The 18318-nt window shown below is 51.6% G+C and overlaps 1 protein-coding gene across 1 annotated transcript in view; it reads right to left on the bottom strand.

Moving 5' to 3' along the window:
* Positions 1-16780, bottom strand: part of Prkaca (protein kinase cAMP-activated catalytic subunit alpha) — a 23655-nt gene extending 6875 nt beyond the window's left edge. Inside the window, exons 1-5 of the mRNA XM_028786284.1 lie at positions 16526-16780; positions 8752-8813; positions 8269-8397; positions 2545-2643; positions 1273-1355 (exon numbers count right to left, since the gene is read on the bottom strand). Of these exons, the coding sequence (XP_028642117.1) occupies positions 1273-1355; positions 2545-2643; positions 8269-8397; positions 8752-8813; positions 16526-16571 (419 nt within the window). The 5' untranslated portion in view covers positions 16572-16780. The remainder of the gene's footprint in view (positions 1-1272; positions 1356-2544; positions 2644-8268; positions 8398-8751; positions 8814-16525) is intronic.
* Positions 16781-18318: the final 1538 nt, after the last annotated feature.

Raw genomic sequence — 18318 nt, 5'->3', positions numbered from 1 at the left:
AGAAGAGAAGAGAAGAGAAGAGAAGAGAAGAGAAGAGAAGAGAAGAGAAGAGAAGAGAAGAGAAGAGAAGAGAAGAGAAGAGAAGAGAAAGGAAGAGATAGTTTCTTCCTAACTCAGGAGAGGCTCACAATGGCGCAGAGACCTCCGGCCTAATTCTGTTTTGAAGGCTGCTGCTTGGTTTTGACACACTGGCTTTCAAAGCAGTCTAAGCTAGTCTCAAACTCCTATTGTCCTGCCTCCAACATACTGGGTGCTGGGATCAGAGGTGTGCACCACCACACTTGACAAGATGTCTGGACTTTAGTATACATAAGATGTATTTATTTATTTAGCTGGATGTTGGTGAGCACACCTTCAATTTCAGCAGAAGCAGGCAGATCTTTGAGTTTGAGGCCAGCCTGATCTAAAGACTGAGTTCCAGGACAGCTAAGGTTACATAGCAAAAACATGTCTCAACAAACAAACAACTGCACCCCCTGAAAAAAAGAACAAACACAATAACAACAACAATAATCCCATATATAGATATGTTTGTCAAGTAACATACTAGTATAAAACTTAAAACTACATAAAATTATCTACTAGTTAAAAAAAATTCTTGCTAGATGTAGTGGTGGACTCTCGTGGCTCTAGGAAGCTGAGAGAGGAGTTAGACTAGAAGTTGAAGGCCAACCTGGGCTACATAGTGCAATGTCATTTTTTTGTCTTTCTGAGCTAGAGTTTGTAAAATGGTACTGAGCTCCACCCCCAGCAAAGCCAATTCAAATTTTGACCCCTAAGTTACCATGACTGGTCACTCAACTTGGCTGACTGAAACATCACAAATTGCTTAGCATAACAGGAACAAACTCCACAGGGGGTGAATGTGATGACAGTCGCCTGTCACATCAGCACTCAGGAGGCAGGACCAGGAGGATTGTGAACCCAAGACCAGCTTCAGCTACACAGCTACAACAAACAGCATGCATGCACGCACATCCATACACAAAATCCTACTGTCACCCAGAGATCACTTTCCATTTCTTTCTTTTTTTTTTTTTTTTGGTTTTTTGAGACAGGGTTTCTCTGTGTAGCCCTGGCTGTCCTGGAACTCCCTCTGTAGACCAGGCTGGCCTCGAACTCAGAAATCCCCTGTCTCTGCCTCCCAGGTGCTGGGATTAAAGGCGTGCGCCACCACTGCCCGGCCACTTTCCATTTCTAAGCACACTGGACTCCGACATGTCCCTGGATGGTTTGGTGGCCCCTAGGGTGGCAAGGATGGGCCCTGCTTACCTGAACCTTCCGATCCTCCGTAAGTGGGAGAACATCTCTCCACCAGGCACGTACTCCATGACCATGTACAAGTTTGAGTTGTCCTGCGGGAGGCAAAGGGGGTCAAGGCCCTGTCCCCAGGCACTGGGTCCCAGCTGAAGACCACGATGGCTTGGAGGGAAAAGCCTTGAAACCTCAGTGGCAACTATGTTCCCAGTTGTCCATGTTTCAAGCACCAGGAGCTGATGCTTGGAACATTCTCTGGGAGCAGGAAGAAGCAGCTGCTCTTCTGTTCTCACAAGGGGAGAAAGTGAGGTGTGGCCAGTGACAGTTCTGCAGGAGCTACTGTCTCAAGCCTCAGTTGTCATCATTTGCCAAACAGGCAAGACAGAGGACAGAACTTACAGAACCAGAAACAAAAATGTGCAGGATATGACACACAGCTAGTCTCAGCTACTGAGGAGGGCAGAGACTCTGAGACCAGCCTGGATTATATGAAAAGAAAACGTAAACTTTGCTAAAAACAAAGCAGAAAGCATTCCAGGTTGCTGGAGAGGATAGCTCAATTCTTACAGGCTCACAACCAAAAGAACAAAAGGTTTTTATGGGGCTGGGGGTGTGGCTCAAGTGTCACCACTTGTCTACTGTATACAAAGCTGGTTCCATCCCTAAGCCTGTAAGAAACAAACACTGACAGGGCATGATGGTAAACACCTGTGATCTGAGCACTCAGGAAGCTGAGGCAGGAGGATCATGACTTCTAGGCCAGCCTGGGGTATACAGTAAGACTCTGTCTTAACAAACAAACAAACAAACAAAACAAAACAAAAAGAAAGACGAACTAAGGATTGCTGTCCGGCTTCTGCACAGGGGATTTCTGGGGACAGGCTCTGATGGCCGCCTACTTTGAGTGGTGTTCCCATGTTCTTACGCATCTGCAAGAACTCCTCACTCTTATGACCTCACAGCTTGAGGGCTGTGCTGAGTCCCATTTCGCAGATGAGAAGAGCAAGGCCCAGTGTGACTGGTGCCTCTCTTGCAAGGTGATGCACACGTAAGGCACAGTGGGAAGCGGCTTCCTGGTTGCCTGGTGGCAGTTTATGTCATTCAGGACGGGTGATGTGCCTAAGGTTAGCAAACTAGCAGCTGGCTAACTGAAGAGCTGAACTAGGGGTGCCCGGGACCCCAGTCCACCCCAGTTTCTGGCATTCCTTCTCCAAGGATCTTTTTCCTTGAAAGCGGGTGGCTAGGATCCACCCTGCACCCTCGTCAAGCCCTGGCTGTGGCCCTTACCTTGAAGGAGAATTCAAGTCTGACCAGGAACGGGAAGTTGACCGCCTGCAGGATGCGCTTCTCATTCAGCGTGTGCTCAATCTGCTTCAGCTTTACCACCTGAGGGAGAGCAGCGGCTGAGAGGGGCCTCAGTCCCTAGCCTGGGTCACAGTCAAGAATGTAGGACTGGGGACCATTTCTTCAGTCAGAACCATGCAGATAACCACAGCGTGGCTGAGTGCTGAGAGCCGAGGGGCCACATAGATCAGAGCAGACAATGTGGGTACAGGAGCCCCACAGGACAGAGGAACCAGAGCTTGGAGGAGGGAGCCTCGGGCCTATTGATGCCCAGATGAGGCACCTGGCAAAATCTGGAAAGCAGAGGGAAGCAGGGAAGGCTTCCTGCAAGAAGAGGGGACTCAGCTGACACCAGAGAGGCCCAAAAGCCATGGAGGTCTAGAAATCAGCTTCCTTTTCTCCAGGCAAGTATTTTTGATCTTGTGTGGTGCTGAGCACGAGACCCAGGGCCTCTCATGTGCTCTCCATCACTGAGAACACTCCTGGTCCTTTTCAAACTTTGTGTTTATTTATACTTATCTTGGGGGCAGCCTATGCACAATAAGGCATCATGTGGAAGTCAGAGGACAAGCTGAGGAAGGCTGTCTCTCTTTCACCAAGCGAATCCTGGACATCAAATTCAGGTTGTCAGGCCTGGTAGCACCTTTACCTGCCAAGCCACGTTGCCAGCCCCATCCTACCCCAGCCGCTTTGAAGCACATTTCCAACAGTCATGACAGGGACAGCTGTCCCATCTCTACACCTTTCCTTGCCTTTCCATGTGTTTGTAAGTACAAGATGATCTGAGTTTGGTGCAAGCTTGAAAGACTGAGACAGGGGGATCTGGAGTTTCAGAACAAATCTGGCTATACAAAGGTGCTAGCCTAGGCTATGTGAGATCTATTCCAACACACACAGGCACACATGCATACACCAAAAGTAAAATACAGTACATTCCAAAGCTACTTAACATGAAAAAAAAATCACAACATGTTTCACTAAGCATAGTGGGGCATGCCTGTATTTTTGGCATTCAGAAAAACGTCTGGAGGACAGCCTGGGCCACATATCAAGACCTTGTCTCAAAAACAAGGCAGTCAACTTTGATCCAAGTCTGGGTTCGATCCCTAGACCCCACATGGTAGGAGGAGAGGACCAGCTCCTGGAAGTTGTCTTCTGCCCGCTAGACTTTTGCTGAGGCTCTCACCAACCTCCCAACTAAAGACTCGATCAAAACAAGCAGCAACCAAGACTGACGTGGAAATACATACCTATAAATCCTAGCATTTCAGAGACAGGAGGATCAGGAGCTATCCTTGGCTACACAGAGTCTAAAACTAGGGCTTCGATCAGTAAGACCTTGTCTCAAAACCACCCAACTTTTACAGATATTGGTACTGTACTGGATACTGGAAACGACTAGGACAGACCACTGTATTAAGTAGAAATCATGGCTAAAATATATTCCAGGGCTGGAGACGAAGCCCCACAGTGCAGCATTTGCTTAACTAAGTGTGAGGTCCTGAGCTGTACACCCAGCAACTTGGAGGGGGGAATTTCACCTGTTCTCTGTACATTTTTTGTTTTTTTGGGTTTTTTTTTGGTTTTCGAGACAGGGTTTGTCTGTGTAGCCCTGGCTGTCCTGGAACTCACTCTGTAGACCAGGCTGGCCTCAAACTCAGAAATCCACCTGCCTCTGCCTCCTTAAAGATGTGCGCCACCACCGCCCGGCCTCACTGTACGTTTTTGGTGGGATGACTAGAAACTGTGGCAATCCCTCGTTAGGGTATGGGGTAGCTCGGTAGTAGAGCAGGCACCTAGAGTGTGACAGGCCCAGATTTAACACAAAACCAGTATAAACTCTGTAACAGCAATTCTGTGATTCATGCCAGTTTCTGTTGGTGCAGCTGCTCTCTGGCACTGTTAACACCAGACAGGGGTCAGAAATCTTCCCAGGTCTGGACAGCTGGCTTTGTGGGTAAAAAAATGTATGAATTTGGGCTGGAGAGATGGCTCAGCAGTTAAGGGCACTGACTGATCTTCCACAGGTCCTGAGTTCAATTCCCAGCAACCACATGGTGGCTCACAACCGTCTGTAATGGGATCCAATGTACTCTTCTGGCGTGTCTGAAGACAGCTATAGTGTTCTCATATTATTATTATTATTTTTAAAAAAAACACCTATAAAATGCCCATGACTCTGGCTCCTGGGGGATCCAATGATTCTAGCCACCACGGATACCTATAAACATACCCATAAACACAGACAGACAGAATCATACATAAATAATTTTAAGAAAAATCTTTCTGAAGGGGTTAGAGGATGGCTCAGTTGGCAAAGTGACTGCCGTACAAACATGGGGACGGACCCGAGTTCAGACCCCAGCACCCGTAGGCAAGCCAGGTGTGTAGTCCAGCTGTAACCCCGGCACTGCCCCAGGGAGGTAAGTGAACCTTGGTGTTTCCTGGTTAGCCAGCCTCACTCCCAGTTCAGTGGAGACTGAGGCACGGAGGCACATGCCTCTAGAGAAGGGGGAGGAAGGCAGATGTCTTGAGTTTGGGAGCAGCCTGGTTTACAGAGTGAGTTTTGGGGCAGTGAGGTCCACATGGAGAAATAATACTAAACACAGTAACAGTAGCTAATAATAATGCAGACTGACTGAAGAAGACACCCAGGTATGTGTGCACACAAACACACACACAGACACACAGACACACACACAGACACACACACACAGACACACACAGACACACACAGACACAGACACACAGACACAGACACACACAGACACAGACACACAGACACACACACAAACACACACAGACACACACACACAGACACACACATACACAGACACACACATAGACACACACAGACACAGACACACACAGACACACACAGACACAGACACACACAGACACAGACACACAGACACACACACACACAGACACACACAGACACAGACACACAGACACACACACACACAGACACACACAGACACACAGACACACACACACACAGACACACACAGACACAGACACACAGACACACACACAGACACACACACAGACACACACAGACACACACACAGTCTTTATGAAAAGCTACATATGGGCCGGGCGGTGGTGGCGCACGCCTTTAATCCCAGCACTTGGGAGGCAGAGACAGGCGGATTTCTGAGTTCGAGGCCAGCCTGGTCTACAGAGTGAGTTCCAGGACAGCCAGGACTATGCAGAGAAACCCTGTCTCGAAAAACCAAAAAAAAAAAAAAAAAGAAAAGCTACATATGGTGATGCATGCTGGTCAATGCCAGACTCTGGAGCAGAGGCAGGAGGATCTCAAATTTGAAGCCCATCTGGGCTACACAGTGAGAGCCCATTTCCAAACAAAGTTTTTTGTTATTTTGAGACCAGACCACACAAAGCCCAGGATGGCAGTGACCTCGCCTCAAGGGTAATCTGTATCTTTAGCCTGCTTCTGGCTCGCCTCCTCAGAGCTGCGATGCTGCACACACTATTTTGTTTGGTTGTTAGGTTTTAGGCTTTTCTTTTTCTTTTCTTTTTTTCTCCGAAACAGGGGTTTCTCTGTGTGGCCCTGGTTGTCCTGGAATTCACTCTGTAGACCAGGCTGGTCAGAAATCCACCTGCCTCTGCCTCCAAGTGTTGGGATTAAAGGCATGCACTACCATTGCCCAGCTGGTTTTGGTTTTCTCAAGAGAGAGTTTCTTTGTGAGGCCCTGGCTGTCCTGGAATTCAGTCTGTAGACCAGATTAGCCTCGAACTCAGAGATCCAGCTGCCTCTGCCTCCTGAGCACTGGGATTACAGTGTGCTACCACGGCCAGCTTCCACCATATAATTGTGTGTGTGTCTGCACTTATATATGCATTGTGTGTGGATACACATGCAGAGGACAGAAGTAGACATTGAGAATTTTCTTCACTCATTTGCCATCTCCTAGTTTTTTGTTTTTTGTTTTTTTTTATTGTTGTTTTCTCTTTTTAAGAAAATCTTCGGTGCTGGAGAGATGGCTCAGTGGTTAAGAGCACTGACTGTTCTTCCAGAGGTCCCGAGTTCAATTCCCAGCAACCACATGGTGGCTCACAACCATCTGTGATGGGATCTGATGCCCTCTTCTGGTGTATCTGAAGACAGCGACAGTGTACTCACATACATAAAATAAATACATCTTAGGAAAAAAAAGAAAAGAAAATCTTCTGTGTGTGTTTGAGTATGGGTGTGTAGCATGTGTGTGGATCAGAGGACAACCTCAGGGGTCTTTGCCTTCCATTTTGTTTAAGGGTAGGATCTTTCCTGCTGCTGCATGACAGGCTGGCTGCCCTTGAGATCACAGGGACTGCCTGTCTCTGCCCTATCTCATAGGAAGAGTGCTGACACACGTTCGTGCTGCTGTGCTGGGCTATATGTCTGCTCTGGGGATTGAATTGAGGTCCTCATACATGCCTAAGAGGTGACTTCTCCATTAATATCTCTTCAGCCCTCCAACTCAGTAAAGTTTTTTCTTTAAATTCACTTATACTGTGGGGTGTGTGTGTGTGTGTGTGTGTGTGTGTGTGTGTAGAGGTCAGCTGGGTGGATGCTTGTGCCGTGACACACTTGTAGGTCAGAGGACACTTTCAGGTGTGTTTCTCTCCTACAGTGTGGGTTCTGGGGATTGAACTTAGGTCATCATGCCTGGTAACAAGCACCCTTAACTCCCTCAGCTATCTCCCCAGTCCTGTCTCTACCTCTACCTCAACCTCAGTTGTTTGAGACAGGGCCTTTCACTGAACCTGGAACTGGTTATGCTTGTTGGTCAACAAGACACACACACACACAAAATTTAAAAAAAAAAATTTTTAAAGAACTTCTCTGTAGGCTGGGCAGTGGTGGCATGTGCCTTTAAACCCAGCACTTGGGAGCAGAGGCAGGGAGACCTTTGAGTATGAGGCCAGCCTGGGCTACAGAGCACTATGCAGAAAATATGTCTTGAAAAACAAACAAACAAACAAACAAAAAACAACAACAAAAAAGAAGTCTTGCACTTCTGTGTAAACTTTGTTTTCTCCAGACCCCCCTGATCTCTGTCCGGCTGCAGATTAAACATAGGGCTGGATGGGTTGGGGACGCAGGTCCTTCTCACTCTTGGGACTGAGAGACTATGGAGCATCAGCGGACATGAATGTGGCTGAGTTCCCATGGGGACAGGTTCCAACACACTACTGAGCACAGATGGCAAAGTCTGCAGAGCTCTGGCCCATGTGTGTGGTGACTTGCACAGACAGACCCTCATACCCTATTCTACTTTCTTTATCTTTTGCCGGTGTGAGGATGGAGTCCAGGGCCCCGAGAATGCTGGCCAAGTGCTCTGCCTCTGAGCGCACCCCAGCGGTAGACAGTAAACCACTGGCAGATCACTCACAGCGCTTAAGGAAAGATGCACATATCCCTCCACTCTCTGGACTCGGCACAGTATTTTGCTTGTGGCAAGGCCAAGTTGCCACTGGACTTTTCTAAAACCTGAGGTGCGGGGGAAGGCTGCACTGCTAATTTACAACCAACTGCATGTATGTTTTTGTGGAGCCCTTGGCGCTGACAGCCATGAGAGGTGGATGGGCAGAAAAGCAGTATAGGTGGTGTGGGCCTGGCACGGTGGGCAGACGGGAAGGCCTGGCAGCTGGTCATCTTACCTTCTGCTTGTCCAAGATCTTCATGGCATAGTGGTTCCCGCTCTCCTTGTGCTTCACAAGCATCACGCGACCAAAGGAGCCAGTGCCAAGGGTCTTGATTCTGTCAAACTGATCCAACTGGGCTGTATTCTGTGGGCAAGAATGGGAAGGGTCAGGGGCACCTCCCAGCAGCCTTCTGGGCTGGGGAGTCCCGTGTCACCGGCAGAGGGGGCCCTGGGGAGTGGGTGGAGATGACCCAGGGGACATTCTTCCAGGCAGGGTGGCAGGGGCCAGATCCGGCCCTGGCCTGGGGCCCAGGAGCTGCTGGCAGCTGCATGGAGAGCAGGGGCTGCCAGGTGCAAGGGTACAGTGGGTGGGGGCCCAGCAATGAGAAGCAGGGGGCACCGTGAGCATGTTAGAAGGGAATGGGGCAGGGCTGGGTAGGGCACACAGTGACCGAGCTAGTGACCGTCGCCTGGGTACTGCTTACTCTGAGGTGCTCACCTGAGAAGGGGTCTCCCATTTTTTCAGGAAATCTTCCTTGGCTTTGGCTAGGAACTCTTTCACTGAGGGAGAGAGACAGAAGTTAGGTGACGAGCCCTTGCTTTGAGGCACATCAAGTTTTCCACTCTGGTGGGAAGTGGGGTACGGCTGTTTCAAGCCAGAATCTGATATTTTACCAATGCCTTTGGGAGATCCTAGAGGCAACTTGGGGCATTTTGATTGGGCTGGGGCCCGATATCCCACTAATTACAGAGGTAGATATCAGATTCCAGTAACACCCAAAGAGGGTACATGGCCACTTGGGAACACAGGACCAAGAGGCACATAGGCCAGCCCACCCCACTCTCCCCAGCACTAAGAGACATTCCGTGGCCAGGGTTGTGCCAGCTGAGGTATTAATAGACTCTGATCTGGCTGCTCCTCTGTTGAGGCCAGGCCCTGGTGGGAGCCTGCAGGGCTAGCGGAGCAGGTGCCCTTGGTGGGCTCAGCTGTCACCTTGGCCCCTGCTGGCTCTGTGCCTGCTTTTGCTGAGGGGAGAATCCTCCCTCCTGAGCTGCTTCACTGGGTGTCTCCCTTCGGGCACGCTCGTCCCAGGTGCCCACAGCACTCTGAGGCCAGCATCTCACTTCCTAATGTGGAAGCTGTCCCTGGTGACTGGCTAGGGAACCCGTTTCATTCTCTTATATGATCTGTTTGACAACCTCTCTACATCTGTTTTAACCACTTAATAGCTCAGGAAAATGAGGCCTCAAGACTGAGAGGCAGCTGGGGGACAGGACTTCAGGGGGAGAACTCAGACTCTCTGTCCGGATGGTGACGAGCTGTGTGTCTTTTGACAACTCATCTATCTCTCTGGGTCTCAGTTTTCTATAGGAGCAAATGGGCATAAACCCATGAGGACTCTGTAGGGTGCTGGTGGGGAGACAGTCCTGATTCCACCCTTGTAAAAGAGCTGGAGCAGTGGTCTGGCGCCAGGTTTATGGTACAGGAATGCCAGCCATTCTCTCTCACGGTTCATCTTAGCTGGCAACTTAACTATATCTGGAATCTGCTAAAATCCCAGCAGTTGGGCACACTGGTGAGGGTTTTTGTTTGTTTGTTTGTTTGGTTGGTTGGTTTTTTCAAGACAGGGTTTCTCTGTGTACCCCTGGCTGTCCTGGACCTCACTCTGTAGACCAGGCTGGCCTCGAACTCAGAAATCTGCCTGCCTCTGCCTCCCGAGTGCTGGGATTAAAGGCGTGCGCCTGGCTGAGGGGTTTTCTTCATTGGATTACCTGAGGTGGGAAGACCAGCCCTAAATCTGGGCCACACCTCCTGGCAACAGCCCACATAAAAAGACATGGAGGAAGGCTACTTTGCCTTTTGCCCGCTTGCCCACACTTGCACTGGCTACTCATCTGTCCTGTTGCTGAGGCATTCCCTTACTGGTGCTAAAACCTACTTCTTCAGTATTCCAGTGAGGATTGAAGACCACCAGCTGTCCAGGAATCTTCTGGAACTCCAGCACTAGATTGGGACTGCTGACACATCTAGTCTTGGGACTGAACAACCATCCAAACCACAGACTATACAGCACTCTACTGAACCCCATATGTAAATAACCAGCCCATCAGCTCTGTTCCTTTAGAGAAGTCTGCTAAGAAGAGTCTCTCATGATTTTTTTCTTTTGAGACAGGGTCTCTCTCTACATAGCCCTGGCTGTCCTGGAACTCACTATTTAGTGATTCCAGATTAGCCTCAAACTCAGAGCTCTCCCAGCCTCTGCCACCTCTTGAGTGTTAGGATGAGAGATCGCACTACCACATCTAGTCCCTCCCTTGATTTTCTGAGACAAGATCTTAAACTGTAGCCCAGTGTGACTCGGAGCTCACTATACAGCCCGGGCTTCCCTTAACTCAGAGCAGTCCCCCTGACTCAGGTTCACTAGTATGGGGATGCATAAGAGCCACTATACCTAGACATTTGGGGGTCACAGCACAGCGGGGACACATTAGAATGGCATCACAGACTTAAAGTATCAAGATCTGAGGCAGGATTTTGATATCAAGGCCAACCTAGGATACATAGTAAGAACCGGTACTGAAAGAGTAAGGGGCTGGCGCTGGAGCACTTGCTACAGTGCTCCACAGCGGGAGAGCACTTGCCTGTGTGTACAAGCCTAGGCTCTAGCCCTAGTGAGACAACACAAAGAATATACTGGGCTATAATCCTAGAATTAGGAGGCTAAGACAGAAGGATCTCAAGTACAAGGCAGGCCTCTCACAAAAACAAAACATGCAAAGGAGATGGTGACGGACAGCAAGAACAAGTACCTAACCCAGGCACCCCACACTCACCTGCTGCCTGCCTCTCCCAGCAGGGTATGACATGGGGATTAGGTAACATGGGGCAAACTGGGGCCCATCAATTCCCAGCCAGGATTCAGGGTGCTGACTGAGGCTTTAGTCCCCAAAAAGTGCAGCGCAGGTAACCCAGGAAACGGACAGCCAGATGGGCCCAGAGGAACAGCTGTAGCCACAGCTGGAAGGTGACATCGTCCTCACAATCACTACTTCCAGACCCCAGATCCATCCCAGGCGGCCCTGGGTTCTATCTGCAATCTCCTCTTTGCTGGGTAACAAGTGCCTCTTGGTAAGGTCTGGTGGTTGGGGAAGGTGCTGGTTGCCACGGAAGCATTTAAAGGCACCTGCTCCAGGCTGGTCAAGGACTGCAGAGGCTCTCCTTGACAGTGGGAGGTAGAAAGATTCTCTAGAGGGTGTCCCTCTGGTTGGCCTGCTCTTCCAAGGATGCCCACGGCTCCCAGAATGTCTCCCCAGTGGAACAGCCTGCGCACGGTCCATGTACACAGAGTACTGCCCACAGACAGAGGTGAAGGAGTTAAAGGCCCACGCAACAGGCACCCGCTCTCCAGAGGTTTAAGAAAGCCCCAGAGCTATTAATTAGCTGAAAGAACAGCTAGGAAGGAAGGCCAGGGTGGAGAACAGTAGCAAAAACCACTTTATCTTCTCCTCTGAATTTCCTCTCAACACAGAGCCCCCAAGTCCTGCTACCCCTGAGAGAAATGGGCACATCTGGTTCTGTCTTGTTCCTCTGCAGGGGCGGAGAGGGGAACAGTGTCCCGGGATGTCCTTGGCCTCTGTCAAACCTTGCCCTGTGCTTGGCTCTGTTCTCAGCCATGAAAGTCCAAACCGGAAATGAATGGCTAAAGTTGAGTGGGGGAGGGGAAGGTAGCTTTAATCATCATCTTCCTTCTTTCCAGGCTCCCAAAAGCTAAAAGCTCTGCAGCAGCCTTCCTGGGGCTGCCCGGCACCTATGGACCCATGCTGCCAACAGGAAGAGGCCAAGGAGGGTAGCCCCGCAGCTGCTAGCCAGTGGAGCCTGCAGCCCTGGCCACTTCTCTCATTTGGAAGGGAAGGGTGCCGTTGGCCTCCACTTTCTGCATTTGATGTGCTGTGAAAACTCCAGACATCTCTAGGAAAGCCAGTACCACAGCAAGACATGGGAATCACCTTGGATTCTGATATGGGGTCACAGCAGCAGGCAAGAGTGCACTGCACTATACCTCCAGTTTAAGGGGAACCCCACCAACACTAGGTCTCCTCTGTCTCCAGGCAGGGTTCGGGGTATCAAGCTCTACTGTACCCAGGTCTAAGGTGGACCTATCTTTATTCTGGGCTGAATCGCAAACCTGGGTAGGACTACTCCATGCCCGTCCAAGCCGAAGCCCCACTATCTGCTTTGGTCTGAAGTGGATCACTCATCCCTGTTCTTCTTTCTCAGGTTCCCTAGCCCAGGATTTTAGGAGAGGGGTTTCCAGGGATAATCAAGGGTCCACAGACTCCTTCTCTCCACCTGCTCCCCATCACAGCCCCTCCCTGACTTAAGGGGCAGACAGTGTCTAGGAAGTTGCTATAACAACAGGGCTCAGCCTCACCATCGTTGGAGCTGGAAGCCATCACTCAGTCTTTCTCAGGGCACTAGCACTACGGTGGCTGGGAAGCCTCATAAGATCTGCTGCACCAGTTTGGCTGCCAGTCCTTGGGGGGACCCTGCCTGTAGAGGGAGCCAGGGAGTAATAGGGTGGGAACAGGAAGAGAAACTCAACCTGCAGACTAATGGGTGCAGGGGAGGGGCAGATAGAACCCTTCAAACTTCTGTTGGCCTGACTGGGGAAAAGGCAAAGCTGCCTGGGAAGACCCTCTTGGGCACCCATACAACTGCCGATGATAGCAAGGGTTTGACCCTTTTGAGCTTCTATAGGATGTTAGAAGGCGACGATTCTTTCCATGTAGAAATGTCCTGAGAATGTCTTCCCTCAGTGACTGGATCAGTTTGTCTTGGAGACTTCTTTGGGGCTCCCTCTTACCATGCCTGCCACTCTCCCTGTGGGTCAACTCCCTGGGGTAGGGACTGGCTGAGCTCTGAGCCCCACTTGGCTGTTAGTGCTGGGAGCCTCCTGAGGTTTGACCTTCCCTCTGTCCTCTAGACTTCTCACCCTGGCCCTTGTTAACATCTATGTCATTTAAAGGTGAGTCTTCCCTTCCTTTATTCTATACTGGGCTGCTTCTAGATTCTTACCCTCTTTCTGGGTCAAAGAGACAGCAAACCCAGCCCAACCTGGGCATTTCAATGGCAGTGCGGTGGGCTGCAAGATGCCTGTTTGGTGCCTAGGAAGACTCAGGCATCTTCCTGACCTCAGGGGGCAGATGTGCGGCAGATGAGGTACAGGTGCCCTCTGCAGGCTGGTGTGGCTACTGCCCTGTCTTGCTTAGAAGAGTACCCGGCTTTACCTCTTCCTCTAAAGAGCACCTTCTATGACAAGAGATGCTTCCTTTCTCTCTCCATTCCTCTCTAGGGGTGGAGGAATGTCTCCAAAGTCTGACTAGGTCTCAGGGGCAGAACACAAAGTTATTCTGAGGGTGTTTTAACATCCAGTTATATACATATAGATGTTTTGTGGCACTATGTAGGAGTTGAACCTAGGGCCTTGCACATGCTATGCAAGTCCTGGACCACTGAGCACAGTCTCCAGCTCTTATTTGCTTTTTATAGAGCTTCTCCTTAAATTGCCCAGGCTACCTTAGAATTTAAGATTCTCTTGGTTAAGCTGTCCAAGTAGCTGGGATGACAAGCCTGTACCAGAGACTATAACAGGTCTCGCAATCTCAGGCAGGAATGGCTTAGGACCTATGAACAGAAATGAGCAAAGTGTTTATTATTTCTTTTAAAGGTGATGTGTCCTTTGCAACCCAGGCTGGCCTCAAACTCAGGTCCTTCTGCATCAGTCTCTCTCTTGCTTGTTATAGGTTTGAGACGCTGGCCCTTTTATTTTTTAAATGTTCTACACATTTATTGTGTGTACACACACATTCTTGTGTGTCAGAGGACAACTTGGGAGGAGTCAGTCCTCTCCTTCCACCATGTAGGTCCCAGGGAGACAATTCAGACTGGCAGGATTCATAGCAAACATCATTCCTGAAGGCCATCCTGTAGCACACGAGTTTTGTATTTTGATACAAGGTCTTGCTGTGACCCAAGCTAGCCTTTCATTTTTGGGCTTCAGCAATCCTTTTGCCTCAGCCTCTTGGGCTGCTGGTAGTGTCAATATACACTATTATGCGGCTTGCTTTTATCATTTTAAGAAAATATGACTAGGGTTTAACTCCTGCCAATGCTTGAAGGCTGGACATGGTGGTGAATGCCTTTTAATCCCAGCACTTGGGAAGCTGAGGCAGGCAGATTTCTGAGAGTTTGAGGCCAGCCTGGTCTACATTTCAAGTTCCAGGTCATGTGGAGCTATACAGTGAGATCCTGTCTTTAAAAACCAAACAAACCAAAGAATGTCTGAGTTGAGACATTCCAGGGTCCAGGAGATGTTCTGGTAGACAGCTCTGGACATGAATTCTGCCAGTATGCTGTCATCTGTGTCAAACTCAGATGGCTCATTTGGACAAAAATCATCAAATTAAGTATGCCTATGAAGACCATTTAACTAAGCCCTCCTGGGTGCATGGAGGTCATCTGTACTGCTCACTCCTGAGCAGCTGGCCAACTCAGACTCTGATCTTTTCTTGGGATCTTCCCTCCTCTGTGTATGTGTCTGATATGCTTAAAGCTTTCTGCACTGTGCTCAACTTTCAAAGGGGCCACTGCAGTATGCAGTCCACCGCACCTACCATCTATCTCCTGGTGGGCCTCACCTGCCAAGGGGGCTGTCCCTTCTCCTTCTGCCCTGGGCCCCTTCAAGCCCAAGCCCAAGACCTTTTTGGGCACTACCCACCTGCTCCTCTGTCATCAAGCCCTCAACTACAAGCACTTGCCTCTCTGTCCCCCGCCCATCTGTGAAATGCCAGGCCTCTTAAGGCTGCTTCTCGGCTGGGCTGAGCTCTGCTGTTTGAAAGTGGGGGGGGGGGGGGGGGGGGGCAGAAAGTTCTTGGGCTTCTTCAGTGGCATTGTGGGGACTCAGACACTCAGAGCTGACCAGAGCCTCCTTTTTGGGTAACTGGAAGGGGTTCTTAGCTGCAATACAGCTTTAGCTTGGAACGACACCACTTTAAGGCACATAAGTATTGGGGGCAGGGCCCAAGGCCCTTTCTGAAGTGATTTCAAATACAGAATCACTTTTTCCCTGGCTGGAAAAATTCAGCATGTTTTGGGGTGGGGGAGAGAATTCGCCTCCCTCTGGGTGAGCCCTCGGTATGTACACAATCCATCTATCTTAAGGAAACCAAATCACTAGCTGTCACCTACTGCTGGATGGCGTGACCACAATCCGTGCAATTCTTCTTTCTGACCATCCCAATTCAAGTCAAACGAGCCTTTGCAATTCATTTCATCGTCAGCTTCGAACCAACCCCAGGGACTGGGTGAACGACAGAACCGCAGTTGTGAACCGACCATTTATTGAGGGGCCTTCCAAAGAACCCAGGCCTCAGGGCAGACCAGGAGAGTGCTCTGACGCTTTACCTCACCCGCAACCCATGGAAAAGGACAGACGCAATGGCTCTGAGGAGACCAGCTCGAACTTGGATGTGGAATCGCAGAAGTAGCTCTCTAGGTTCATACACAGTCTGCCACCACAGCCAGGGCAAGACAATTGCACGGAGGAGGTGGAGTGACAGGATGAGAGGGGCAGAGGGACCCAGAAAGATCTTGTCCCCCATGCCAAGTGACACAGAAGGGAAAAACAATGCAGGAGGTGGCCCTGGGAAATATGCTCATGGGGTGGGGGGGGAGGTTGGAGGTGGGGGCTGTGATGAGGTGAATCGGGCAGGGGTAGGAGAAAGATGGCGGGGGCTGGAGGGGGAGGGGTGTGGTCACCAAGTGGCCAAGGTCCCTGCAGCGTGGACCCCACAGCACTCCCGAGACTGGCAGGAGCCTGGATCAGGGTCAGACATTGGGGCGCTGTGTGGGAAAGGTGAGTGACGAAGTGGGAGGGGGGATTAGAATCTGGGGAAAGGGACTAGGAGAAGAGGGGGTGGGGTGGTGACAGGGCCCCATCTGGGGCCCCGGCGGTCATACATGCAATGGTTGGCAGTGACAGCTGGGTGGGGGGGCACGGCCTTTGCAGTGGGGGATGGTAGACCATGGGCACGGGGGCCCCTATTGGGGGCAAGGTACCTCTGCGGTGATCGGACCACAACGTGGACAGGCAGCGGGCAGGGGTGCAGGCAGACAAGATTGGGGGGGCACATGGGGGAGGGGCCATGCAGTGATGGGCATTGCGCGGGCAGGCCGCACGCAGCGAAGATCAGGGTGACGGCTGGGCACTCACCGCTCTCCTGCTCGCTGCCCTTCTTGGCGGCGGCGGCGTTGCCCATCGCGGCGGCGTCGCGGCCGGGGCCAGTCCCGGAGCTGCGACGCGGCGGGTGCTAAGGTGGCCGGCGGCCCCGGAGCGCGCTCGGCAGCGGAGGCGGCGGCCCCTGGGGCTGGCTGCGCTGGCTGCGGCGCCACGACCCCCGCCCAGCCCCTGCTTCCCGCGTCTCTCTGCGCCCGCCCGCGGGGGAGCCTCAGCCCAAGTCCTCTGTCCGTGACGCCCCCGCAGCCCACCACCCATTGGTTCAGGCCTCTCTGACTGACAGCCCCACGCTGCTGTCCATTGGGCCCCCGGCACCCTCCCGCGCCACCATAGGCTCCTGGATGAGTGACGCGAGTTGCAGACTCTCGGCCACTCACGGGCTCGTGAAGCCTCAGCCGGGCGGGCGAACGCACGTGATTGGCCGAGAAGCTCACAGGGCTTGGGGCTGGCCCTGCGAAGCCGTCGATTGGAGGAGCCGCGCGTCCCCGGCGGGTGTCAGTCCCGGGGTGGGAGGGCGGGGCAGCGGCGCAGGCTGCGGCCCGGTTGGCGGGCGGGGCGGAGGCTGAGGCGGCAGTGGCTGGAGGGTGGCAGGCGCTGCGAGGTGCGGGAGGCAGCCCGGCGGACGCCCGTGCGCCACTGTGCGCGCTGCAGTCTCCCGCCCCTGCCCAGTGCGGCAGCGGCCACGGGCCAGAGGAGGTTGACGCCACGGCGGCCGGCGCAGCGGCTGTCCACCTGCCAGAGGGGGAGGGGCGGGCTGGCGCCGAGGGTCAAAGGTCGCCGGGCGCTGGATCGGCGTCATTCTTAAGGCCTGACACTGGGCAGCCATGACCCAACCAGCTCGGGGTTCGCTTTGGTTTGCTCGTGACACAACCGAAGCTGCAAGGGGATGCTGGACCTAGAACTGAGGGCGGGCTGGGCGGAGTCTCTAAGAGTCCACTCTTAGTTGAGGCTCAACCCTAGGCCCCTGAAAAGTAGTAACGACAGACGCCAGCCAAGTATATTACTTCTTGTACCTAGCACGTTGGGACTGTCATACTCCCATTTTGTGGAGGCACAGTCAGACTAGTTCCTTGCTCGTAACCAATCTCCATCGCCTAGACATTGCCAGCATAACCTACTCTCTGTGGGCAAGCAGAGAGCTATTCTCCATCCTCTTTAAATTTTATTTTCATGCAATGCTGGGGATTGAGCACGATGCCTGCTCCTTGCTAAGCAAGCATTGTATCACTGAGCTAGAACCTCACTCTTTCAAGTGCGTTTTCAAGTCTGCACCGTCAGAACGTGGTCAGTTTCCCACTATGCCACTGACATCAGGGGCCTGAGCACTCTGCTGGAGGGGTCTTCTGCACACTAGGTTGACCTCAACTCTCACACACTGGATGCTGGTACTCTTCCACCTTTTACAACACAAACCATCTCCAGATGCTGCTATATGTACTCTCCGAAACAAAATTAATCCCCACCTTCATCAGAGGAGCTCTGTAATAGATGGTAGCCAGGGTGGAAGGTGCTGAGGGGACAATGAGCTACCCCTCCCAGACTCTGAAGGGCGGTTGACTCTGAGTTACATATAACCATAGACTCACTGCTCAACACCCAGCTTCTAAAGCAGCAAAGATATGTACTCTGGCTACCAGGTCAGCTGCAGTCCCCTGGGGAAAAGAGTATGGTTCCTCTGGATTATGAGAACTGGCTGAACAGACAAATGCTCCACCTCTGATTTGGGGAGTTTTGCCACAGCTAAGTGAAATTATCTAAATTGTGGCTGT

The sequence above is a fragment of the Grammomys surdaster genome, unplaced genomic scaffold (genome assembly GCF_004785775.1).
Source record: "Grammomys surdaster isolate TR1022 unplaced genomic scaffold, NIH_TR_1.0 125463, whole genome shotgun sequence".
NCBI classification, from domain to species: domain Eukaryota; kingdom Metazoa; phylum Chordata; class Mammalia; order Rodentia; family Muridae; genus Grammomys; species Grammomys surdaster.
The sequence above is the reverse complement of the archived record's forward strand: the minus strand, read 5'-3'. Positions and strand labels throughout refer to the sequence as shown.